The 25,337-nt window shown below is 49.4% G+C and overlaps 1 protein-coding gene across 2 annotated transcripts in view; it reads left to right on the forward strand.

The window, feature by feature from the left end:
• Positions 1 to 25,337, forward strand: part of CPT1A (carnitine palmitoyltransferase 1A) — an 84,179-nt gene that overhangs the window by 44,948 nt on the left and 13,894 nt on the right. For both annotated transcript variants that reach the window (XM_010358429.2, XM_030917846.1), the window contains exons 8-14: positions 317 to 424; positions 2,128 to 2,215; positions 11,492 to 11,687; positions 14,593 to 14,781; positions 15,793 to 15,898; positions 19,009 to 19,125; positions 23,884 to 24,048. In XM_010358429.2, coding sequence (XP_010356731.1) covers positions 317 to 424; positions 2,128 to 2,215; positions 11,492 to 11,687; positions 14,593 to 14,781; positions 15,793 to 15,898; positions 19,009 to 19,125; positions 23,884 to 24,048 — 969 coding nt within the window. The remainder of the gene's footprint in view (positions 1 to 316; positions 425 to 2,127; positions 2,216 to 11,491; positions 11,688 to 14,592; positions 14,782 to 15,792; positions 15,899 to 19,008; positions 19,126 to 23,883; positions 24,049 to 25,337) is intronic.

Raw genomic sequence — 25,337 nt, forward strand, 5'->3', positions numbered from 1 at the left:
GAAAACTTCCTGATTGTCTAATTGCTCCCTGACTAATTTTTGCTTTCCTTTCTCTGTGTTATATGAGGGTATTTGGTGCGAATAGTTATCTTTAATAGCTCAAGAGTTTTGGAGGACTTCCGTTCTCATAAAACATTTACAAAGTAAAAGACAAAGTGTAGAAAATCAAACTACCATTTATTTTGTAGCATTGCAGACGTAACTGAATACATCTCTGGAAATATTTTGACAGCGTGCAGGATGTGCTGTGATGTATTTAAATTTGCTTATCTTTCCCTATGCAAATTCTCTCCATGTCACCTTTTTCGCTTTTCAGGATCTGCTGTATGTCCTTCCAACTCACATCCAGGCAGCAAGAGCCGGCAACGCCATCCACGCCATCCTGCTTTACAGGCGCAAGCTGGACCGGGAGGAAATCAAACCAGTAGGCACACAAATTGCTTTAAAAAAATTCTTTTCAAACAGCTTAACAGAGGTATAATTGACATATTGCACATGTTTAAAGTATACAGTTTGTGGCCGGGCACAGTGTCTCACGCCTGTAATCCTGGCACTTTGGGAGGCCAAAGCAGGCAGATCATCTGAGGTTAGCAGTTGAAGACCAGCCTAGCCAACATAGTGAAACCCCATCTCTACTAAAAATACAAAAATTAGCTGGGCATGGTGGCACATGCCTGTAATTCCAGCTACTTGAGGGGCCGATGCAGGAGAATCGCTTGAACCTGGGAGGCAGAGGTTGCAGCGAGCCGAGATTACGCCATTGCACTCCAGCCTGGGTGATAAGAGTGAAACTCCATCTCAAAAAAAAAAAAGAAAAATTATAAAGTGGAGAGTTTGATAACTTCTGATGTGTGTATATTGATGCATCTCAGAAACCATCATCACTGCAGTCAGGATGGTGAATATATCAGTCAACCCAAAAACCCTCTGCCCTTTGTTATCTCTCCCTCCCACCTGGTCCTGGACCCCCGGTCTACTGTCTGTCACTCTAGATTAGTTTGTAATTTGTAAAGCTTTATGTAAGTGGAATCATACAGTATGCACTCTTTTTTTCTAAATTCTAGTTTCTTTCACTGAGCCTAATTATTTTGAGATTTAATTCTACTTGTGTCTCCTAAATGAATATACATCTGTTGTACTTTAGTTCTGTAATCTGCCCTTCGAAGAAGCCCTTGTTGTTTTTGAACTAATACTAGCTGGTGGGTTGCTCGTAAGAAACAAGACTTTTCTTCCTGAAATATTTCTTTGGTTTTAAGTGTCAGTTATAAATAGATTAGAATGTGTTATTTAGGGTTTTACTGTGCAAGAAGTTGCACCCTGGCATGGTTTAATGAGTCCCCCAACGAATCATTCCAGGGAGCCATTGGAAAAGATGAAGTCAAACCAAGCAATTTGCACAGAAAACACGTTCAGCATTTCCACGTGGTCTTAACTTGCTGCTTTTCTCTCTCTCTCTTTTTTTTTTTTTTTTTTTTTGAGATGGAATCTCGCTCTGTCGTCCAGGCTGGAGTGCCGTGGCGCCATCTCCGCTCACTGCAAGCTCCCATTCCCAGGTTCACGCCATTCTCCTGCCTCAGCCTCCCAAGTAGCTGGGGCTACAGGCACCTGCCACCAGGCCCGGCTAATTTTTTGTATTTTTAGTAGAGACGGGGTTTCACCGTGTTAGCCAGGATGGTCTCGATCTCCTGACCTCGTGATCCGCCCGCCTCGGCCTCCCAAAGTGCTGGGATTACAGGCCTGAGCCACCGCGCCCGGCTTTTTTTTTTTTTTTTTTTTTTTTTTTTTGAGACGGAGTCTCACTCTGTCCCCCAGGATGGAGTGCAGTAGCGCGATCTCGGCTCACTGCAACTTCCGCCTCCCAGGCTCAAGCAATTCTCCTGCCTCAGCCTCAGGAGTAGCTGGGACTCCAGGCATGCGCCACCGTGCCTTGCTGAGTTTTGTATTTTTAGTAAAGACGGGATATCTCTGCGTTAGTCAGGCTGGTCTCAAAGTCCCAACCTCAGGTGATCCGCCCCCCTCAGCCTCCCGAAGTGCTGGGGTTACAGGCGTGAGCCACCGCGCCCGGCCAGCTTGCAGCTCTTCTTCCGTGGGATTCTTCTGTGGGTTTGAAATGTGTTTTTGTTACAGATTCGTCTCTTGGGGTCCACAATTCCGCTGTGCTCCGCGCAGTGGGAGCGGATGTTTAACACGTCCCGGATCCCCGGAGAGGAGACGGGTGAGTGAAGCTTCTTGGGGCACCCTGGGGAATGGGCACTTTCCATCCCTGTGCTCAGAATCAGGAAGTGTCAAAGGGGCCAAATTGATTTTTGCTGACCCTTCCTGAGACTGTAGGCTGGTGAACGTTCCTTCTGCTGAATTTCCTTTGTCTTTCTTAGGCCTGGACACTGTCGTTGACTTATCTCCAGATTTTAATTTCTCTTTGGTTGGAGACTGTCGACTGTCTTATAGAGTGATTGATTGATTGACTGATTGATTTTGAGATGAGGTCTCTCTCTGCCACCCAGGCTGGAGTGCAGTGACATGATCACGGCTCACTTCAGCCTCCACCTCCTGAACTCAAGGAATCCTTGCATCTTAGCCTCCCCAGTAGCTGGAACCACAGGCACATGCATCATGCCTGGCTAATTTTTGCATTTTTTATAGAGATGAGGTTTTGCTGTGTTGCCCAGGCTGGTCTCAAACTCCCGGACTCACGCCCAGCTGAGTGTTTTTCTCCTGAGTCCGAATTCCTCAGAGGCATTTTGCTCCGGCTCACAGGCAGGGTTTGTGGTGGAGCGCACACTGGGTCGTGCTCGAGAAGGTCGATTTGTGTTCCAGACACTCCCGTATCAGCTGCCTGACCTGGGCAGAGTGGCCACATAAGCCACCATCCAAACCGGGATATCCTTGAGAATGACAGGGAAGGGAGAACAGGCACCATAGGGACCATCCAGGCCAGGCACGGGCCCAGGCTGTGCCATCCATGGCCTCCATTTCCCCCATTTCCCCAGGTGCCTGTGAATAGGGAACTACCCAGAGACACTTGATGAGCTAGAGCCCAAGACCACCATGGCAGGCCTGTATGATGGGCGGGCCTCAGGGCTGCTTGGGAAGCTGGCTGGAAAGGGCCAGAGCTGACCCGGAGCTTTGAGTGTCTTGTTGCAGCCCAGTCCTTCCAGACCAAACCCTAGTCAGTAGTGTGCACTGTGGTGGTCGCTGGGGAGCCTTTGCTGTAGCCTTGCACAAAAGCTGGCTTCTGGGCTTTCCTAAGCAGATTCTCCCCTTTCCTCTGATCCTGCCTTCAGAGGTTCTCTAAAAACCCATTCTGGCCAGGCGCAGTGGCTCACACTTGTAATCCCAGCACTTTGGGAGGCTGAGGCGGGCAGATCACCTGAGGTCAGGAGTTTAAGACCAGCCTGACCAACATGGCGAAACCCCATCTCTACTAAAAACACGAAATTAGCCGGGTATGGTGGCAGGCGCCTGCAGTCCCAGCTACTTGGGAGGCTGAGGCAGGAGAATCACTTGAACATGGGAGGCAGAGGTTGCAGTGAACTGAGATTGTGCCACTGTACTCCAGCCTGGGCAACAAGAGCGAAACTCCATCTCAAAAAAGCAAAAAAGAACCCACTCCATGTTTGTTCACGGATTTCACGGTGTTTCTGGCTAAACCCCTCCTGTCTTCCTGCCACACACTGTCGTCCATTGCCCTGCAGCTCCACACGTGAAAAACAGATGTGTCGGCCAACAGCAGTCCTGGGGCGGTTGGGCAATGAGGTGGAGGAAGGTGAAGTTGGTTCTTCCATCGTCTCACAGTGTCTCCCTGATTGGAGGGGCAGTTGCCCCTTCACCGACCAGGGCAAGCAGTGTCCCCAAAGGGAAGCAGGTCAGGGTGTCTCGGGGAGGCTGCCACCTGCTCTCAGTCAGTACCATGGTATGGGGATGTCCTTAAGATCATTTAAGTTTGGGACATGCGGCCTACACTGATAGTGATTCCAGGAGGTAAATATTTATGTGTTTAAAAAAATAAATAGCCGGGCGCGGTGGCTCAAGCCTGTAATCCCAGCACTTTGGGAGGCCAAGACGGGCGGATCACGAGGTCAGGAGATCGAGACCATCCTGGCTAACCCAGTGAAACCCCGTCTCTACTAAAAAATACAAAAAACTAGCCGGGCGAGGTGGCGGGCGCCTGTAGTCCCAGCTACTCGGGAGGCTGAGGCAGGAGAATGGCGTAAACCCAGGAGGCGGAGCTTGCAGTGAGCTGAGATCCGGCCACTGCACTCCAGCCTGGGCAACAGAGCAAGACTCCATCTCAAATAAATAAATAAATAAATAAATAAATAAATAAATAAATAAGGGAGGCCAGGCACAGAGGCTCATTCTTGTAATCCCAGCACTTTGGGAGGCCGAGGCAGGTGGATCACCTGAGGTCAGGAGTTCAACACCAGCCTGGCCAACATGGTGAAACCCCATCTCTACTAAAAATACCAAAATTAGCTGGGTGTGGTGGCACACACCTGTAATCCCAGCTACTTGGGAGGCACAGGTAGGAGGATCGCTTGAACCCAGGAAATGGAGGTTGCAGTGAGCCGAGATCATGCCACTACACTCCAGCTTGAGTGACAGAGTGAGACTCCATCTCAAAAATATATGTATATAAAGTAAAAATAAAACAAATCAATAAGCAAGGGAAATGCTGGAGTAAAACCTAGTTACTTAGTGTACCTGGACAGCCATTCTGAGCATGATGCCTGAGTAAGTTTCCTGGGGCTGCTGGAATAAATGGCCACAAACTGGATATCTTAACACAACAGAAGTTTCTCCTGCCACAGCTCTGGAAGCTAGAGTCCGAGATCAAGATGTCGGCAGGGCCATGCTCTTTTCGAAGGCTCTGGGCTCCAGAGGCCTTTGTGCCTCTTCTGGCTTCTGGGGGCTCCAGGTGCTCCTTGGCTTGCAGGCACATCACTCTGATCTCTGCCTCCATGTCACCTTGGCCCTCACCTCTGTGTCTATGTGTGTCTCTCTTACAAGGACAATAGTCATTGGATTTGGGGTTCACCCTAGTCCAGTGTGACCTCATCTTAATATTGAATTATATCAGCAAGACCCTATTTCCAGGCCAGATGCGGTGGCTTATGTCTGTAATCTCAGCACGTTGGGAGGCCGAGGTGGGTGGATCACCTGAGTCCAGGAGTTTGAGACCAGCCTGGGCAACATGGCAAAACCCCATCACTACAAAAAAATACAAACATTAGCTGGACATAGTGGTGTGTGCCTATGGACCCAGCTACTCAGGAGGCTGAGGAGGGAGGATCACTTGAGCCTGGGAGGTAGAGACTGTAGTGAGCTGACCTGTGATCACACCACTGCACTTAGTCTGGGTTACAGAATGAGACCCTGTCTCAAAAAAAGGAAAAAAAAAAAAAAAAAAAAAAACACACTACTTCCAATTAAGAAATAAGGTTCTCACAGGTACCAGGGCTAGAACATGGACGTATGTTTTGGGGAGACACAGCTCAACTCATTACAACAACGGAAAAACCCAAATATTGTAACGCAAAGATTTTAGTTTTCTATATTTCAAAAATACTTGAAACTGTTTTAAAAGGTAGGTAACAAATTGAGGGTAAGTGCTCACAACAGAGAACAGGGTTAATATGTAAAGAGTTCTTATAAATCTGCCGGAAAACCATGAAGATCCTAATTGGAAAGGAAATGATGGGCACCCCTAGGAGTTCACAGAAGGAGAAATGTTTAATGAGTTGTAGAAAAGCATTCAACATCACTGGGAATAAAAGAAATGTAAATACAAAGGCTGGGCACAGTGGCTCACACCTGTAATCCCAGCACTTTGGGAGGCCCAGGTGGGCGGATTGCCTGAGTCCAGGAGTTTGAGACCAGTCTGGACAACATGGTGATACCTCATCTCTACAAAAAATACAAACAAGTTACCTGGGCATGGTGGTGCACCTGTAGTCCCAGGTACTTGGGAGGCTGAGGTGGGAGGATTGCTTAAGCCCAGGAGGTTGAGACCACGCTGAGCCATGATGGCACCACTGCACTCCAGCCTGGGCAACGGAGAGAGACTAAATTAGTCTGTCTCCACACTGCTGTAGAGAAATACCTGAGGCCAGGCAATTTATAAAGGAAAGAGGTTGAATTGATTCACAGTTCCACATGGCTGGGGAGGCCTCAGAAACTTACAATCATGGTGGAAGGGCAAGCAGGCACCTTCCTCACAAGTCGAAAGGAAAGAGAAGGGTGAAGGAGGAACTCCCAAACACTTATAAAACCACCGATCTCGTGAGAACTCACTCACAGCATGGGGGACCCGCCCCCGTGATCCAATCACCCACTCCCTTGACACGTGGGGATTACAGATCCCTCCCTCAACGTATGGGCATTACAATTCGAGATGAGATTTGGGTGGGGACACAGAGTCAAACTATATCAGAGACCCTGTCTCAAAAAATGACCAAGAAAAACAGAAAAAGAAATGTACATATCAGAGGCTGGACGCTGTGGCTCACGCCTGTAATTCCAGCACTCTGGGAGGCAGAGGTGGGTGGATCACTTGAGGTCAGGAGTTCGAGACCATCCTGGCCAACATGGTGAAACCCCCACCTCTACTAAAAAAAACCCACAAAAATTAGCCAGGCGTGGTAGCAGACATCTGTAATCCCAGCTACTCAGGAGGCTGAGAGAAGAGAATCACTTGAACCCGGGAGGAGGAGGTTGCAGTAAGCTGAGATCGTACCACTGTACTCCAGCCTGGGTGACAGAGCAAGACCCTATCAAAAAAAAAAAAAAAAGAAAGAAAGAAATGTAAATGTATATGACCACGTGCAATTCCATTCATTGGTAAGCAACGAGCAAAGTCCTACGCACTTTCTCAGACATCCCCACCAGTGGATCCCATCAGTCACAGTCCTCACCAATTAGGCCATTCAAATTCCCCAAAATAAAAAAAGGGAAAGAAGTATAGACTTACCTTAAGGGTCTTCAGTTCTGGCATTTTCTATTTAATAGTATATATTGCTCTATAATGGAATTACTACTAAAATTTAGAAAATCTTTTAGCAGAAGATATAGCCCTAATCTCACCACTCCAGTACAATCATTACTGACATTCATGGTGTGCTTCATTAGAGTATCAAAACAATTCTAGTATGTGACTCTTTTCTTTCTTTCCTGTTTTCCTTTTCTAAGTGACACTCAGTGAATTCTGTGCATGTTTCTCCCCTGTGTGCACTGGTCAAACCGTCTCTAGAGCAGGCACCTAGAACTGGCTTGCCGGCTGCCCTGGGGGACATTTTCCGTCTTACTGGCATTGACAAATTACCCTCAAAGTTTTTTTACCAACTTTCACGTCCCCAGCAATCTATAAAATACCCTTTTCCCTTCATTTTTGCCAAAAGGGTTAGCAACTTTTAAAATGTCAACTGGACACTTGGGTTTCTTCTGTTGAGAATATTGTTCATATATTTTGTATTTTTTTTTTTTAAAAATGGGTGTATATCTTTTCCTTATTGATTTGTAGAAAGTCTTTATATATTCCAGACATTCTGCTTTTAGTTTTTATTTTTTTATTTTTGTTTGTTTGTTTGTTTGTTTTTTCGAAACCAAGTCTCACTCCATTGCCGAGGCTGCAGTGTAGTGGCGCAATCTTGGCTCACTGCAAACCCCATCTCCCAGGTTCAAGCGATTCTCCTGCCTCAGCCTCCCTAGTAGCTGGGATTACAGGTGTGTGCCACCACATCCAGCTAATTTTTGTATTTTTAGTGGAGACAGGGATTCACCATGCTGGTCAGGCTGATCTTGAACTCTTGGCCTCAAATGATCCACCTACGTTGGCCTCCCAAAGTTCTGGGATTACAGGCATGAGCTGCTGTGCCTGGCCCCTTTTTTTGTTTTTTAGGCGATTTTAATAAAATGTCATACTTTTCTCCATAAAGGTCTTGCACATCATTTGTTCGAGCTATTTCTAAGCACCTTTATTGTTTAGTTCCTTTTCAAGAATATTTTCAAGTTGTTGGTTATGCAGCGTGTAGATTTGCTCAGGCCACCATAACAAATACCACAGACTGTGCAGGTTAAGCAACGACAGCGATTTTCTCACAACTCTGGAGGCTAGAACTCCAACATCAAGGTATTGGCAGAGGTGGTTCCTTCTGTAGGCCTCTCTCCTTGGACAGCCATCTCCTCCCTGTGTCCTTACATGGTTGTCCCTCTGTGCGTGTCCTAAACTCTCCTTTTTTTTTTTTTGAGACCGAGTCTCATTCTGTTACCCAGGCTGGAATGCAGTGGCACAATCTTGGCTCACTGCAAACCCCATCTCCCAGGTTCAAGTGATTCTCCTGCTGCAGCCTCCCAAGTAGCTGGGACTACAGGTGCCCGCCACCACGCCTGACTAATTTTTTAGTAGAGACGAGGTTTCTACTAAAACATGGGCCAGGCTGGTCTCGAACTCCTGACCGCAGGTGATCCACCCACCTCGGCCTCCCAAAGTGCTGGGATTACAGACGTGAGCCACCGCGCCCAGCCCTAAACTCCTCTTCTTAAAAGGATACAGTCATGTAGGATTAGGGCTTACCCTAATGACCTCATTTTATGTTTATACCTCTTTAAAGACCCCATCTCCAAATGAGGTCACATTCTGAGGTGCTGGGGGTTAGAACTTCAATGTATGAATGGGGGGCACAGTTCAGTCTGTGCCCTGGGGTATAGGAACGTGAAAGGTTTTTATAAACTGAGTTTCTACCCAGCTGCATTTTTTAAATTTAATTTTAATTTTAATTTTTTAGACGGTCTCGCTGTCGCCCAGGCTGGAGTGCAGTGGCATGATCTTGGCTCACTGCAACCTCCGCCTCCCGGGTTCAAGCTTCTCCTGCCTCAACCTCCTGAGTAGCTGGGACTACAGGCGCATGCCACCATGCCTGGTTAATTTTTTGTATTTTTAGTAGAGACAGGGTTTCACCACGTTAACTAGGATGGTCTTGATCTCCTGACCTCGTGATCTGCCTGCCTTGGCCTCCCAAAGTGCTGGGTTTACAGGCGTGAGCCACTGCACCCAGCCACTACCCAGCTGTATTCTTAGTGGTTTAAATAGCTGATAGGTTTTCTTGGATTTTCTACATGCTAATCATAGCTGCAAATGACACCTTTGATATTTCCCTTTCAATACCTTTATCTTTTATTTTATTTATTTCTTATTTTACTGCCCGGCCAGCATCCCGAGTGTAATGTGAATATACATAGTCATGGTGTGCATTCTTGTCCTGTTTCTGACTTTAAAGCGAAGGCTTCAGATGCCGTTTGGTCCAAGTTTCTGGTAGGAACCCTTCAGCAAACCACAGCAGGTCTCCTCCCTCCTTGGTTTGGTAAACATTTAAAAAATGAGAGCGGGAGACCAGGCACAGTGGCTCATGCCTGTAATCCCAGCACTACAAAAATGAGCCGGGCATGGTGGCAGGTGCCTGTAATCCCACCTACTCAGGAAGCTGAGGCAGGAGAAGCTTGAACCCGGGAGGCAGAGGTTGCAGTGAGCCGAGATCGCGCCACTGCACTCCAGCCTGGGCGATAAGAGCGAGACTCTGCCTCAAAAGAAAAAAAAAAAAAAAGAGATCGGGCTTAATATTGATGAATTCTGTGCTTCATCTGGCCGGGTTCTTCTTAAATGTCACTTCTTTAGTGGGGGTGGCAAGGCTTTCTCACATCTCCAGGCTAGGCTGGTCCCAGTCCTACACTTTCTAGCCTTTTGTGACACTTGTCCTATTTTGTTTTTGTTTGTTTGTTTGAGATAGGGTCTTGCTCTGTCACCCAGGCTGGAGTGCAGTGGTGCAATTTCAGTTCACTGCAGCCTCTGCCTGGAAAGAGGTTGAATTGATTCACAGTTCCACATGGCTGGGGAGGCCTCAGAAACTTACAATCATGGTGGAAGGGCAAGTAGGCACCTTCCTCACAAGTCGAAAGGAAAGAGAAGGGTGACACCAATCTTGTGAGAACTCACTCACAGCATGGGGGACTCGCCCCGTGATCCAATCACCCGCTCCCTTGACATGTGGGGATTACAGATCCCTCCCTCAATGTATGGGGATTACAATTCGAGATGAGATTTGGGTGGGGACACAGAGCCAAACTATATCAGAGACCCTGTCTCAAAAAATGACCAAGAAAAGCAGAAAAAGAAATGTAAATGTCAGAGGCTGGACGCTGTGGCTCACGCCTGTAATTCCAGCACTTTGGGAGGCTCAAGTGATCCTGCCACCCTAGCTCCAGAATAACTAGGACTACAGGTGCACACCATCACACCCAGCTGATTTTTGTATTTTTTTGTAGAGATGTGGTTTCGCCATGTTGCCCAGGTTAGTCCTGAACCCCTGGGCTCAAGCGATCCTCCCTCCTCGGCCTCCTGAAGTGCTGGGAATACAGGCATGAGCCACTGCTCCCGGCAGCTTGTCCTATTTTTAACCATGCATTTATTACGTCTTCCCCACTAGACGATCTGCCTTGATCAGCTGTCACTGTGCGTCCCCACTGAGCAGTGCTTAAGAGGACTTGATACATATTCGTGGAGTGAATGTACTTCATCACATTTGTGTGATGTTGAAGCTTACTGAGGATCTTAAATTACTGTTATAGTAGTTTTTACGGAATGGCTTGGTTTCATAATTTTCCACTTCCTTTCTCAGAACATTTCTCGGGTTCTCAGAAACAATTCTCAGAATGTTTCTCAGAATAGTTTCTAAGTTGCCCTATTGTCATTAATTAATAAAAAGTTACTACACCCATCCAGTGCCTACTTTATATGAGCTTCATGGATATCATCTCTAAATTCTTGCACAGTGCACATGGGGAACATATGATCTCCATTTTACAGAAGAGAGGCTTAGGGAGGGTTGGGCAATTTTTTTTTTTATGATAATATTCCATTTTGCTAAGCATGCTTTTTTTTTTTTCTCTGAGACGGAGTCTCACTCTGTTACCCAGGCTGGAGTGCAGTGGCGTGATCTCGGCTCACTGTAACCTCCACATCCTGGGTTCAAGCAATTCTCCTGCCTCAGCCTCCCGAGTAGCTGGAACTACAGGTGCACGCCACCACACCTGGCTAATTTCTGTATTTTTAGTAGAGGTGAGGTTTCACCATGTTGGCCAGGCTGGTCTCAAACTCCTGACCTCATATGATCCACTCACCTCACCCAAAGTGCTGGGATTACAGGCGTGAGCCACCACTCCCAGCCTCCCACTGCGCCTGGCCTCAGGTAATTTGTTTGAGGTCATAATCTAATGAGTGACCAAGCTGAGCTCAGAAGTCAGACCTATCCAATCCAGAGCTTTAACTCCAGGCTGTCCTTAATCGTTTAAAATGTCTTGAGGAATAGGCTCCTGAGGCTGCCTGGAGGGACACAGAGCAGGGACTCCCATGCCCTTTAAAGAGTCAGGGTACGGTCGTCTCAGCACGTGGTGAACTTGGGACTCTTGGTTTTGTGTCTCCAACCCGCGGCCGGCTCAGACACCATCCAACACATGAGAGACAGCAAGCACATCGTCGTGTACCATCAAGGGCGCTACTTCAAGGTCTGGCTCTACCACGACGGGCGGCTGCTGAAGCCCCGGGAGATGGAGCAGCAGATGCAGAGGATCCTGGACAACACCTCGGAGCCTCAGCCTGGGGAGGCCAGGCTGGCAGCCCTCACCGCAGGGGACAGGTGCGCAGCCCGGGTCCCTTGTCCCGTTTTGAGGGGTGGTGGAGGCGCTTGTCCTCACCAGGGCCCATCCCCGTCGGGGCCTGTGGAACCCTGGAATGGGGCTCCCCACCTCAGCTCTGTTTTGCTCTGGGGTCTCCCGGCTCGGTGGGTCTCAAGAGCAGTGGGGACATGGCGGGGAGTCCCTGGCCACTCCTGTGTGTGTGTCAGGCAAACGTGTGTGGAAACCCTCCAGAGTCCAGGACGGGGAGAAGTGAGGACTAGAATTAGGCTTGCTTGCTTTTTTTTTTTTTTGAGAGGGAGTCTCACTCTGTTGCCTAGGCTGGAGTGCAGCGGCGCTATCTCGGCTCACAGCAACCTCCGCCTCCCGGGTTCAAGTGATTCTCCTGCCTCAGCCCCCCTGAGTAGCTGGGAGTGCACCACCACGCCCAGCTAATTTTTGTATTTTTAGTAGAGACAGGGTTTCACCATGTGGCCAGGCTGGTCTCAAATTCCTGACCTCAAGTGATCCACCCACCTCGGCCTCCCAAAGTGCTGGGATTACAGGCGTGAGCCACACGCCTGGCCAGGATTAGCCTTTCTTACAGGGCTGTGGGCGTGTTTATTAATTTAGGAAACAGAACAAATTGAAACCAACGCCCCTGTGTTAGTTACCTTTCCTTGCCTCAGTGAAAAAGAATCAGGCTGGGCGCAGTGGCTCATGCCTATAATTCCAGTGCTTTAGGATACCAAGGCAGGAGAGTCACTTGAGCCTAGGGGTTTGAGACCAGCCTGGGCAACAGAGTGAGACCCCATCTCACAAAAAATTAGCCGGGCTTGGTGGTGCGTGCCTATAGTCCCAGCTACTCAGGAGGCTAAGGCAGGAGGATTACTTGAACCCAGGAAGTCGAGGCTGCAGTAAGCCATGATTGAGGCACTGCACTCCAGCCTGGGTGACAGAGTGAGACCTTGTCTCAAAAAATAAAACAGAAAGAGAATCACCCAAGCTTGGTTTTCTCGAGGGTGTGGTGTGTGATGTATAGTAGGGTTTCTCACCTCAGCGCTGCACACGCTCAGGGCCGGGTGACTCTTTGTGGGGGGCACTGCCCTGTGCAGCGTCAGATGCTGAGCAACAGCCCCGGCCTCTGCCCACCGGCTGCCAGTAGCAACCTGTGTGACAACCAGAAGTGCTGCAGACATTGCCCAGCATCTGGGGGACACTGTTGTCCCCGGCTGAGAGCTGCCGCTTTCCAGCAGTGTGACAACTGCTCTGGGAGTAAGGCGGGAGGGGCAGCTGTCGGGTCCCCTTCTGCAAAGATCAAGAGAGGTTCTGTGCAGCGTGCAGGGGCCGCAGGTGAGCTGGGTCTCGCAGAGGGTGGGAGCAGACCAGGACAGTGGGTGTCCAGGGGGTGGAGCGGCATTCCCTGGGGCAGCAGAGCAAGCAGGAGCTGTGGAGTGGGCTGGATGGCTGGGCCACGGTGCCAGGCTGGGGAGGGTCCCAGGCACCCAACCATATTTGAGCTTGATTCTGTGACTAGGGGCCACTTCAGGTGGTGTAGGGTGGAGTGGGCCGGGGGGCATACGTAGGTTAATGCAGGAGATTCTTCTGGTTGGGCAGGGAGGAGGGGCCTTGGACACAGGGATATTTTTCGGTGGCCCAAGTAGTGAGGTCCTGAAAGAGGGCCAGGCCCGAGTGCAGGAGAGAGATGGGGGAGGATGTGTGCAGGGAAGCTGGCGTTGTTCGTTGTCCACTGTGGTGCTGACAAGGCTGGAAAGAGCGGCGGCAGGAGATGCGTCTCGGGTGAAGATGCGCTTGCCCGATGTGCTCCTCCAAGAGCCTGGAATCCCCAGCGGAGGAGACGTGGGGAGCCTGAGCAGGCGCTGTGGGGCCTGGGCTCCCTGTGGGTCTGCAGGTGCCTCAATCCCGATGCCCCCTCTGGATAGGGCCAGACCAGCGTCTTAACCACGGGAGTCCTTCACAAGAAGGGCTGCATACATGCCGGCCACCATCACCGTCACCATCACCTTTGTCCCCCCAGTGGGGTGTGCACTGGGGCCTGACGTGTTTCTGGGTTTATTGGCCCTGTGGGCCACCATATCCAAGCACTCGTAGAGAGAAGACGGTGGGAAGAGAGCCAGATGGCCCCGATCTGGAAGGGTGGGCAGTGGCAGACGGCCCTGGAGGAGCTGGAGTGAGAGGGACCCAGGAGCATTCGAGGAAGCCCAGCTGGTGGGGTCTTCCAAGAAGGAAGTGGGCATCACATCAGTTCTGTGTATTCCAAATAAGACGGGCACGGAGACCCTGTGGAGGGGTCACATGGGCATCTGTGGCATGCACTTGGGGGCTGATGACCTGGGTTCCAACTCTGCCTCAAAATAGCTGTGACCTAATCTTTCCGTGCTTCAGTTTTCTCATCTGAAAAATGGGTATAGTAGCATTGAGAAGATCAGTGAGTTGGTACACAGAAAAGGTTTGGAGCAGAGCCTGGCATGAGGGACACACTCTTACGCATTTACCGTGACCTGGGCTGCTGGAACTTACCTAGGGTGGTTCCTGTGGAGGGGAGGGAGGGCGTGTCGGGGAGCATGGACGTGTCAGGGAGCAGGGAGCATGGTGATCTGGGTCTGCTGCTTCCTGGCGGCTTTGCCCACAGGGCCAGCCTGCAATCTGACCGTTCATTTAGTCAGCATTTATTGAACAAAAATTACCCACTGCTCCCTGTGCTGTGGTCTGGAGACCAGGAGAAGGTGAGAGTCTTTCCAACAAACAGTCTCAGATGGGGAACATTGTCAAAATGGAGTTTTCCTTCGAGAAATTCTGAAAAACCGCAAAGGTTTGATTGTGTCATTTCAAACATCACGTGCCAGGAGACATCGCTCCATGGCTGCAGGTCCGGCTGCCTTTAATCATATTTCATCTTCACTGCAGAGTTCCCTGGGCCAGGTGTCGCCAGGCCTATTTTGGGCGGGGGAAAAATAAACAGTCTCTTGATGCCGTGGAGAAAGCAGCGTTCTTCGTGACGTTAGATGAAACTGAACAAGGATACAGAACGGAAGACCCAGATACATCGATGGACAGCTACGCCAAGTCTCTACTACATGGCCAATGTTACGACAGGTACTGTCCTTACTTTCTGAGAGATGGGAGTTTGCCCATGAGCTTGGAAGAAATACCCTATGTGTCTGACACTCACCCCTAAGTATCTATAATGCTAATGAAGAAGGTGGCATAAAAATATAACCTTCAGTTTTATTTTATTTATTTTTGAAATGGAGTCTTGCTCTGTCACCCAGGCTGGAGTGCAGTGGCTTGATCTCAGCTCACTGCAACCTCCACCTCCCGGGTTCAAGCGATTCTCCTCCTTCAGCCTCCCAAGTAGCTGGGATTACAGGCGTGTGCTAACACGCCCGGCTAATTTTTGTATTTTTAGTAGAGACAGGATTTCACCACGTTGGCCAGGCTGGTTATGAACTCCTGATCTCAGGTGATCCGTCCACCTCAGCCTCTCTAAAGTGCTGGGATTACAGACGTGAGCCACCGCGCCTGGCCAGCCTTCAGTTTTCTTCCCTCCGCCAAAACTGTCACACATACACAGCTTAAGCTGCAAACCTGAGATTCCCTCCTCTGTACATGACCACCTTTGTTTGGAGGTGCTTATGAGATGCAGGGCTGCCAGGTCCCTGGACTCAGGCAGGGGATAGTGGCAAACAGGGCTGGGCACAGGGCTAGGCCAGGGTGTTGGCACGTGGCTATCTCAAGTCCTCTTTTCCTTATCTGTAAAGTGTTGACCAGCCCCCTGCAGGGTGGGGCCAAGGATTGGCTAATGAAGGGGTCACATGCCCACGGGAAGCGCCTCCCACCTCTCCCCAGTTGCCTTGTGATAGTAACAGGTCCTGACTTCAGGCTCCCGGGATATTAAGCGCTCATCTTTGTGTCTGGGACAGGAAAGAAATGAGGGATTCAGTGTCCCGTCTGTACTTTCATCCTCACTTCAGAGACCGAGCAGCCGCTCCCTGTTAGAGGGGCAAGTGCAAAGTAAATTAGTCCATCCAGGATGAAGCAGAGAGGTGCAGTGTCTCCTCATTTTTGCCTCGTTGAACACTTAAGTTCCACACATGTTTCACACAGGTGGTTTGACAAGTCGTTCACGTTTGTTGTCTTCAAAAACGGGAAGATAGGCATCAACGCGGAGCACTCCTGGGCAGACGCGCCGATCATGGCCCACCTTTGGGAGGTGAGTTTTCGTACTTTTCACTTGAATATGGAAGTTGCTTTTGAAAATCCAAACTGGCCGGGCGCAGTGGTTCATGCCTGTAATCCCAGCACTTTGGGAGGCCAAGGCGGGCAGATCACGAGGTCAGGAGATCGAGACCATCCTGGCTAACACAGTGAAACCCCGTCTCTACTAAAAATACAAAAATTAGCCGGGCGTGGTGGCGGGTGCCTGTAGTCCCAGCTACTCAGGAGACTGAGGCAGGAGAATGGTGTGAACCCGGGAGGCAGAGCTTGCAGTGAGCCGAGATTGCACCACTGTGCTCCAGCCTGGGCGAAAGAGCGAGACTCCGTCTCAAAAAAAAAAAAAAAAATTAGTAGTAAACTTGTGAAGACATCATAATGTATGACCTTCTTATTTCTTTAAACTTCTGTGAATGTTTTGAATCTTGACTTTTTTTTTTTTTGAGATGGAGTCTTGCTGTCACCCAGGCTGGAGTCGGGACCATAGGCAGCTGGATCACACAGGGTACATTTATCAAGTAGAGAAATCTACTGGATATTTACAAGATCAGGCTTGTTTTTTAAAGTTCTCCAGATAAGGATAAAGGGATTTTGTCTTAGACCAGGGTGGCCACAGAGAAGTAGTGGTGTTTAGCTGTTAGGGTCCAGCAGACAGGATGGCCTGACGCTAGGGGCCCCTGGCTGGGGGACTCATGTGATCCAGACACAGATGGGGACTGACCTAGTCTCATGTGTAGGCCCAGTGTAGTCAAACTTGAGTCTATTTGCTCTTGTTCTGTTTTTATTTTTTATCTTTTGAGACAGGGTCTTCCTCTGCAGCCCAGGCTGGAGAGCAGCGGTGCGATATCAGTTCACTGCAACCTCCAACTCCTGGGTTCAAGTGATTTTCCCACCTCAGCCTTCCGAGTAGCTGGGACCACAGGTGTGTGCCACCACACCCAGCTAATTTTTGTATTTTTTGTAGAAACGGGGTTTTGCCACGTTGCCCAGGCTGGTCTCGAACTCCTGGCTTCAAACAATCTGCCTGCCTTGGCCTCCCAAAGTGCTGGGATCACAAACATGAGCCACCACACCCGGTCTTGCTCTTGATTTATTTCTGATGTTTCTGTGTCGGGCTCTCCTGGAGCTCTGACTCAGAGCAGGTGGAACCTGATCAAGTCTGTTCCTTCGCTGGCTCAGGTCAGCCTGGATCGTGACCCACACATATCAGCGGCACCTTCCACCCGCCCTGCCCCCTCGCCAGCCGACAGTTACCCCAACCTTGTGTTGTTTTTGCCTCCCTCACTAGAATGTAAGAGTGTAGAATGAGCACAGGGATTCCTCTGTTTAAAAAACCTAATTTTTTTAGTTGAGATATAAGTCACATACCTTAAAATCTACCCTTTAAAAGTGTACAGTTCGGTGGTTTTTAGTATATTCACAAGGTGCTTGTGCAACAGTCACTACTTAGCCTCTCGAGTAGCTGGGATTACAGGCATGCATCACCACATCCACCTAATTTTTGTATTTTTGGTAGAGGCGGGGTTTCCCCTTTTGGGCCAGGTTGGTCTTGAACTCCTGACCTAAAATGATCTGCCCGCATTGGCCTCCCAAAGTGCTAGGATTACGGTCATGAGCCATGGAGCCCAGCCTAATTCTGTAACATTTGCATCACCTCCAAAAGAAACTCCTCGTTCCTTTCTCCCGCAGGTTCCCAATAGCCACTAATCTGCTTTCTGTCTGTATGTATGTGCCTATTTTGGACATCTTATATAGATGTCCATACAATATGTGCTCTTCTATGTCTGGCTTCTTTTTTCTTTTCTTTTGCTTGCTTTCTTTCTTTTTTGTCTTTTTTTTTTTTGAGACGGAGTCTCGCTCTGCCCCCAGGCTGGAGTGCAGTGGCGCAATCTCGGCTCACTGCAAGCTCCGCCTCCCGGGTTCCCGCCATTCTCCTGCCTCAGCCTCCCGAGTAGCTGGGACTACAGGCGCCCGCCGCTACGCCCGGCTAATTTTTTTGTATTTTTAGTAGAGATGGGGTTTCACTGTGTTAGCCAGGATGGTCTCGATCTCCTGACCTCATGATCCGCCCACCTCGGCCTCCCAAAGTGCTGGGATTACAGGCGTGAGCCACCATGCCCGGCATGCTTGCTTTCTTTTTTAGAGACAGGGTCTTGCTCTGTTGCCCAGGCTGGAGTGCAGTGGCACAGTCATGGTTCACTGAAACCATGACCTCCTGGGCTCAAGTGATCTTCCCACCTCAGCCTCCTCAGTAACTGGGGCTACAGCCATGTGCCACCACACCTGGCTAATTTTTTAAATTTCTTGTAGAGATAAGATCTCACTATGTTGCCCAGCTGGTCTGGAACTCCTGGCCTCCAGCAATCCTCCCACCTTGGCCTCCCAAAGTGCTGGGATTACAGAATTGAGGCACCGCGCCTGCCTGCTTCTTTTCTCCCAGCATAATGTTTTCAAGGTTTATCACATTGTAACATGTACCCGGGCTTCATTCCTTTCTAGGGCTGGATAATATCCCATTGTATGGATTGACCACACTTAGTTTATCTCTTCATCAGTTGATGGGCATTTGTGTTGTTGCCACTCTTCGGCTATTATGAATAATGCTGCTATGAACATTCTGTACAAATTTTTGTGTGAGCAACTATTTTCATTTCATTTCACTGAGTATATACCTAGGAGTGGAATTCCTGGGTCATACAGGTATATTTCACTTTTTAAGGAAGGACAAGAATTCTTGTCTGTTTTGTTCACAAAACTCAGTTCTTGTCTGCACTGTCACCACTGCTTGGATGCCACTGGTGCTGCAGTGGTTCCAACCCATAGTAGGTGCCCAATAAATACTGTTGAATAAATTGGCTTAAGTTTACTTGCCAGTGAAAGGAGAGTGTCGTGAACCTGAGCAAGCCGTTAGCCCTCGTCTGTCTTCTCTGTCACATCTGACGTGGAGATCAGATCCACCTCATTAGGTGCTGAGAATACTGGAAGCGTTAACAGTTGTGGTTCAAACTTTGTAACATCTCTGCAAAGAACAGCCCTCTGTTCATGTTGGAGATTAATACGTTTTATGTGCCACTGTTAGTTTTAATAATTTTGTTCTATTTTTGACAGTACGTCATGGCCACTGACAGCCGCCAGCTGGGCTATGCGGAGGATGGGCACTGCAAAGGCGACACCAATCCGAACATTCCGTACCCCACCAGGCTGCAGTGGGACATCCCGGAGGAAGTAAGTCTGCATCATCCAACCGTTGTTACTTACCTGGGATGGGAAACACATTTGAAGTCTTACAGATGAATTTTCCAACTGTAGTTCGTGCCCGATCATGAGCTCAGTTGAAGACCACTGAGGCTGAAAGTTGTTTGCTCAGAGAGTTTCGTGAGGTCTGCCGGGCTGTCACAGCTCCTGTTTCTCGGAAGCCTCGGTAAATATTTCTTCTTCTGTTTGAAGCTTCTGGCTAAGATTGTCAGTGTGACTTCCAGCTCAAACTTAACTAGACATCTACAGAATGCTCATCATCAAAAACTAAAAGCCAAAATCATATAGAGGTTAGAGCTGAAAGCCTCTAAATTGCTAATTTATAATTCTCAAAGTTTAATTCATTTTGGCACTTCTTAAACATAATCAGAGGCAGCCCACTCATGGGAGCCCTTTTTGGAAGGAATTTTAGGGTTGCAAATACCAAATCTTAGTTCACTTACTCCAAAGAAAAATTCCCTGGAGTCCAAGATATCATTTTCTATTTTTTTTTTTCTTCTTTGAGATATAGTCTCGCACTGTCACCCAGGCTGGAGTGCAGTGGCACAATCTCAGCTCACTGCAACCTCCGCCTCTCAGGTTCAAATGATTCTCCTGCCTCAGCCTCCCAAGTAGCTAGGATTACAGGCACCCGCCACCATGCCCAGCTAATTTTTGTATTTTTAATGGAGATGGGGTTTCATCACGTTGGCCAGGCTGGTCTTGAACTCCTTACCTGATCCTCCTGCCTCGGCCTCCCAAAGTGCTGGGATTACAGGCGTGAGCCACTGCACCCAGCCCACCATTTTCTTTTTAAATTTATTTATTTATTTATTTGAGACAGAGTCAAGGTCTGTTATTCAGGCTGGAGTGCAGTGGTGTGGTCACAGCTCACTGCAGCCTCAAGTTCCCCGGGTCCAGCAATCTTCCCACCTCAACCTCCCGAGTACCTGGGCCACAGGTGCATGCCACAACACCCAGCTAATTTTTATATTTTTGGTAGAGACAGGGTTTCACCATGTTGCCCAGGCTGGTCTCAGACTCCTGAGCTCAAGCAGGCCACCCGTCTGGCCTCCCAAAGTGTTGGGATTACAGGCATGAGCCACCGCACCTGGGTTAGAAATAATTTTCCACATAGTGAAGTACTGTATCTAGTGCTGTGGTCTTACCCCACCGCTTCTGCTTGCCCTGTGGCCGCAGGGCTGGTGTGGGTTCAGAAGAGAGCTGTAACCTATGCGGAGCACTTGGGCTTACAGTCCTGGTATCTCACCAAGTCACTTACCACTTATTTTTTAAAATTTCTTTTAGCAGACTATTTTTTAGAACAGTGTGGGTTCACAGCAAAACTGAGTTTCCATACACCCCTCTCCCCACACTTACACAGCGTCCCCCAACTATCCACAACCCCAACAGAGTGATGCATTGGTTACAACTGACACACCTGCACCAACCAATGGTGGATTTACTGTTGGTGTCATACGTTGTCATGAACAATGCCCTGTGTCTGCCATTACAGTGTCATACAGAATTGTTTCACTGCCCTAAACATCTTCTGTGCTTCCCCTATGTATTCTTCCTTCCTACTCGCCCCTGGCAACCATGAATCATATTCACTGTCCCCATAGCTTTACCTTTTCCAGAATATCACATACAGTAGCTTCCCCCATTAGCTGAGGTTTCACCTTCTGAGATTTCAATTCCAAGGTCCGAAAATATTAAACAGAAAATTCCAGAAGTAAACAACTCATGAGTTTCAAGTTGTTGCATGCTATTCTGAGTAGTGAGAGGTGGCAACGTGCTAGCAGCCCTCGCTCTCAGCCTCCTTAGCTTCGGTGTCCACTCTGACTGCGCTTGAGGAGCCCTTCAGCCCGCCACGGCACTGTGGGAGTCCCTCTCTGGGCTGGCTGAGGCTGGAGCTGCCTCCCTCTGCTTGCGGGGAGGTGTGGAGGGAGAGGCGCGGGTGGGAACCGGGGCTGTGCGCGGCGCTCGCGGGCCAGTGTGAGTTCCAGCGGGCGCGGGCTCAGTGGGCCCCGCACTTGGACCCAAGCCGGCCCAGGGCAGTAAGGGGCTTAGCACCCGGGCCAGCAGCTGCGGAGGTTGCGCTGGGTCCCCCAGCATGCCGGCCCGGCGGCGCTGCGCTCAAATTCTCGCTGGGCCTTAGCTGCCTCCCCGCCGGGCCGAACTCCGGACCTGCAGCCTGCCATGTCTGAGCTCCCCACCGCCCCCCTGCGGTGGGCTCCTGCGCGGCCGAGCCTCCCCGACGGGCGCTGCCCCTTGCTCCGTGGTGCCCAGTCCCATCAATAGCCCAAGGGCTGAGGAGTGCAGGTGCCAATCGGGACTGGCGGGGAGCTCCGCCTGCAGCCCCTGTCTAGGATCCACTAGGTGAAGCCAGCTGGGCTCCTGAGCCGGATGGGGACTTGGAGGACTTTTATATCTAGCCAGAGGATTGTATGTGCACGAATCAGCACTCTGTATCTATAATCTGGTGGGGACTTGGAGAACTTTTATGTCTAGCTGGAGGATCGTAAATACACCAATCAGCCCTCTGTGTCTAGCTCAGAGTTTATAAATACACCAATCAGTACTCTGTCTAGCTCAAGGTTTGTAAATACACCAGTTGGTACTCTAATGGGGACTTGGAGAACTTTTCCGTCTAGCGCTCTGTGTCTAGCTCAAAGATTGTAAACGCACCTATCAGTGCTCTGTCAAAACGGACCAATCAGCTCTCTGTAAACTAGACCAATCAGCTCGCTGTAAAATGGACCAATCAGCAGGATGTGGGTGGGGTCAGATAAGGGAACAAAAGCAAGCTGCCTGAGCTAGCAGTGGCAACCTGTTAGGGTTCTTTTTTAGACGGTGGGGGTTTTGGTCTTTCGCTGTTTGTAGTAAATCTTGCTGATGTTTACTCTTTGGGTCCACGCTGCTTTTATGAGTTGTTACACTCACCATGAAGATCTGCAGTTTCATTCCTGAAGCCACCACCACTGGGAAGAAGGAGCAAACTTGGGACACACAGTCTTTAAGAACTGTAACACTCACTGCGAGGGTCCGTGGATTCGTTCTCGAAGTCAGTGAGATCAAGAACCCACCAATTCTGGAGACAGTAGTGTGATGAAAGCTTCTGCTGTCCTGTGCAGTCCCATGCAGGATGGAATCATCTTTTTGTCTCTTTGTCAAGTGTGTCCGTGCCATAGGTGCTACCCACTTAGTGGCTGTCTTGGTTATGAGATTGAGAAAACACCGTATGTATAATGTTTGGCACTATGTGAGGTTTCAGACATCTGCGGGGAGTCTTAGAATGGATCCACATGGATAAAGGCTGCTGCTGTAATTGGAGTCATCCGTGTGTAGCATTTGCAGATTGGCGTCTTGCACTTAGTAATAAGAGTTTAAATTTCCTTGAAGTCTTTTTCAGTTTTATGGCTCATTTATTTCTAGTGCTAAATAATATTTCGTTTGTTGAAATATGTCCATTTATTTTCTAAGATATATTTTTAAGAATATGTTTTATCAGTTGGGCACAGTGACTCACGCCTGTAATCCCAACACTTCAAGAGGCCGAGGCGGGTGGATCACCTGAGGTCAGGAGTTCAAGAGCAGCCTGGCCATCATGGTGAAACCCCATGTCTACTAAAAATACAAAAATTAGCTGGGCATAGTGGTAGGCGACTGTAGTCCCAGCTACTCGGGAGGTTGAGACCGTAGAATGGCTTGAAGCAGGGAGGCAGAGGTTGCAGTGAGCAGAGATGGCACCACTGCACTCCAGCCTGGGCGACAGAGCGAGACCCTGTCTCAAATAAATAAAAAATAAATAATAAAAAGTAAAAACCGTGTTTCTTGATCGCCGCTATCTGATGACCGTGGGCTTCATAAGATGACGCATGACTATTTGAAACACTTTCTGGAGTCTCACTGTACCGGTGTGCAGCAACCTCAATTCTTGCCTTCCCCAGAACGAATTTGACTGTGGGGCAGAAGGCAGGAGAGACCAAGAGCGGGAGAGAAAGTTTATTTAAAAACTTAGTACATTTGGAAGAGGGCCAAACGGCCAACTTGGGAGATCAAGTGCGAGGTTTGACCTCTTGACTTGAGATTTTACACATTGGCATGCCTCCAGGGTCTTGCGTTACTTCTGATTCCTCCCTTGGGGTGGGCTATCCGCTTGCACAGTGGCTGCCAGCACTTGGGCAGGGAGCATGCGCAGTGTGTTTACTGGAATTGTGCGCATGCTCACTTGAGGTGTTCTTCCCTTGCATGTCTAGCATTCCTAGAGGAAGATCATACTCCAGTTAGACGCCGCCATTTTGCCTCTCCGTGCGCATGCTTGAGCCCCTTCGCCCGGCACCTGAGATCTTATCCGGAAGCTGCTGGTCACCAGCTCCGTTTCTGTTTACTGGGAGGCTGCCTTTCCCTGGCACCAGCTGTGATCAATTATTATGTGAGAGAGGCAGTTCACAACCACCTGACCATCAGTGATGGTCGCCTGACATTTCTAGTGTGTGTCGATGGAAGCCCTCTCCTGGCCTGCTCATGTCAGACCAGCTACCTGCTCTAACATTCTGGCTTCTCCCCCGGGGTCAGGGAGCCATGCCCCTAACTTACTAGTGCTTCTGGGTCAGGAAAACGTTCGTGTACTTCCCAGTACCGAGTTTGTAGCTGCACCGAAAGCCAGCCTCCGATTTCCTTCTGGGTGTGCGTCAGTAGTTTTATCCCCTCGTTCCGTAAAACCTTTTTCTTCTTTCTCTCTAGTGTCAAGAGGTTATAGAGACCTCCCTGAACACTGCAAATCTTCTGGCAAACGACGTGGATTTCCATTCCTTCCCATTCGTTGCCTTTGGTAAAGGAATCATCAAGAAATGTCGCACGAGCCCAGACGCCTTTGTGCAGCTGGCCCTCCAGCTGGCGCACTACAAGGTAAGAACCGACCGCCTAGGGTTTTCTCGTGAGCATTTTGGGGTTTCCTACACCTACCTAAGACTGTTCACCTAGTGGGGAGGGAGGGCCCGAAACCCAGCATAGGAGAAGCACAGCCCCTACCCCCGGTCTCCGGGGACCGGGTGGCTGGGGTGTTTCACCACGCATGCAGGCGAAGCTTGCAAATCCGCCTCCAGCAGGCGTAGATTCCCAGCTGACACGGGAGAGGGAGAGTCTGGGGGATGGGTACAAAGTGAGATCTCATCACTCTACAGAGGGAGAGTTAAGCCCCAAAATAAGCCCCGAAACCTAGCATTTGCTAAAGTGGAAATAGTGTGGGCAGGTAGGGGAATAGTCAGTTGCATTCGTCTGGCGCTTGGTAAATCTGCACTTTACACAGGTCAGGTGATCCCAGAGTGAACATGTTCTACCTTTCATCTGTCGCTCTCTGCTTGGGAACAAAATAAAAAGCAGCTTCTTGCATGACTCAGCTTTCGGCTTAATCCTTTCCTTTTGGCAGAGTAAATCTTCCTTTCATGATACTAAATTATGGTATTTTCATACAGAATATTATATAGCTATTAAGTGATGTCTGTGGGCAAATTAGTTAACATCTCTGGCCTTTGACATCCCCTTCCATAAAAGGAGAAACTCCAGCCACTTGGAGGTGCCATGGGCTGGATCCTCCGTATACACGTGGCATTTCCATCTATTTTTTCTGAGCACTGACCATATTTTGACTTGCACCTGGTGACTCCTGTCGGAGGAGCAGCCCACACCCCTAGCAGGGACGTAAATGGGTCTTCTTGTCCATTGGAGGGAGAATTCCATCCCAGAGAGGGGTCCCCTGGTTTCTGGGAGCAACAGAAGTCATCGTGGCATTGGCTTGAGATATTCCCAACTTTTTTTTTTGAGATAGAATCTCACTCTTGTTGCCCAGGCTGGAGTGCGATGGCGTGATCTCGGCTCACTGCAACCTCCATCTCTTGGGTTCAAGCGATTCTCCTGCCTCAGCCTCCCGAGTAGCTGGGATTACAGGTGTGTGTGCCACCATGCCCAGCTAATTTTTTGTATTTTTAGTAGAGATGGGTTTCACCATGTTGGCCAGCTGTTCTCCAGCTCCTGGCCTCAGGTGATCTGTCTGCCTTGGCCTCCCAAAGTGCTGGGATTATAGGCATGGGCCACCGTGCCTGGCCTTGTTTTAAAACTTGAGTGCTGTACACATATGCAGCGTGTGGCACTGCCCCCCCCAACCTTGGTAACGATTGTGCCATTGTTGAGTTTTGCTT

Source organism: Rhinopithecus roxellana, chromosome 15 (assembly GCF_007565055.1).
Source record: "Rhinopithecus roxellana isolate Shanxi Qingling chromosome 15, ASM756505v1, whole genome shotgun sequence".
In the NCBI taxonomy this organism is placed as follows: Eukaryota; Metazoa; Chordata; class Mammalia; order Primates; family Cercopithecidae; genus Rhinopithecus; species Rhinopithecus roxellana.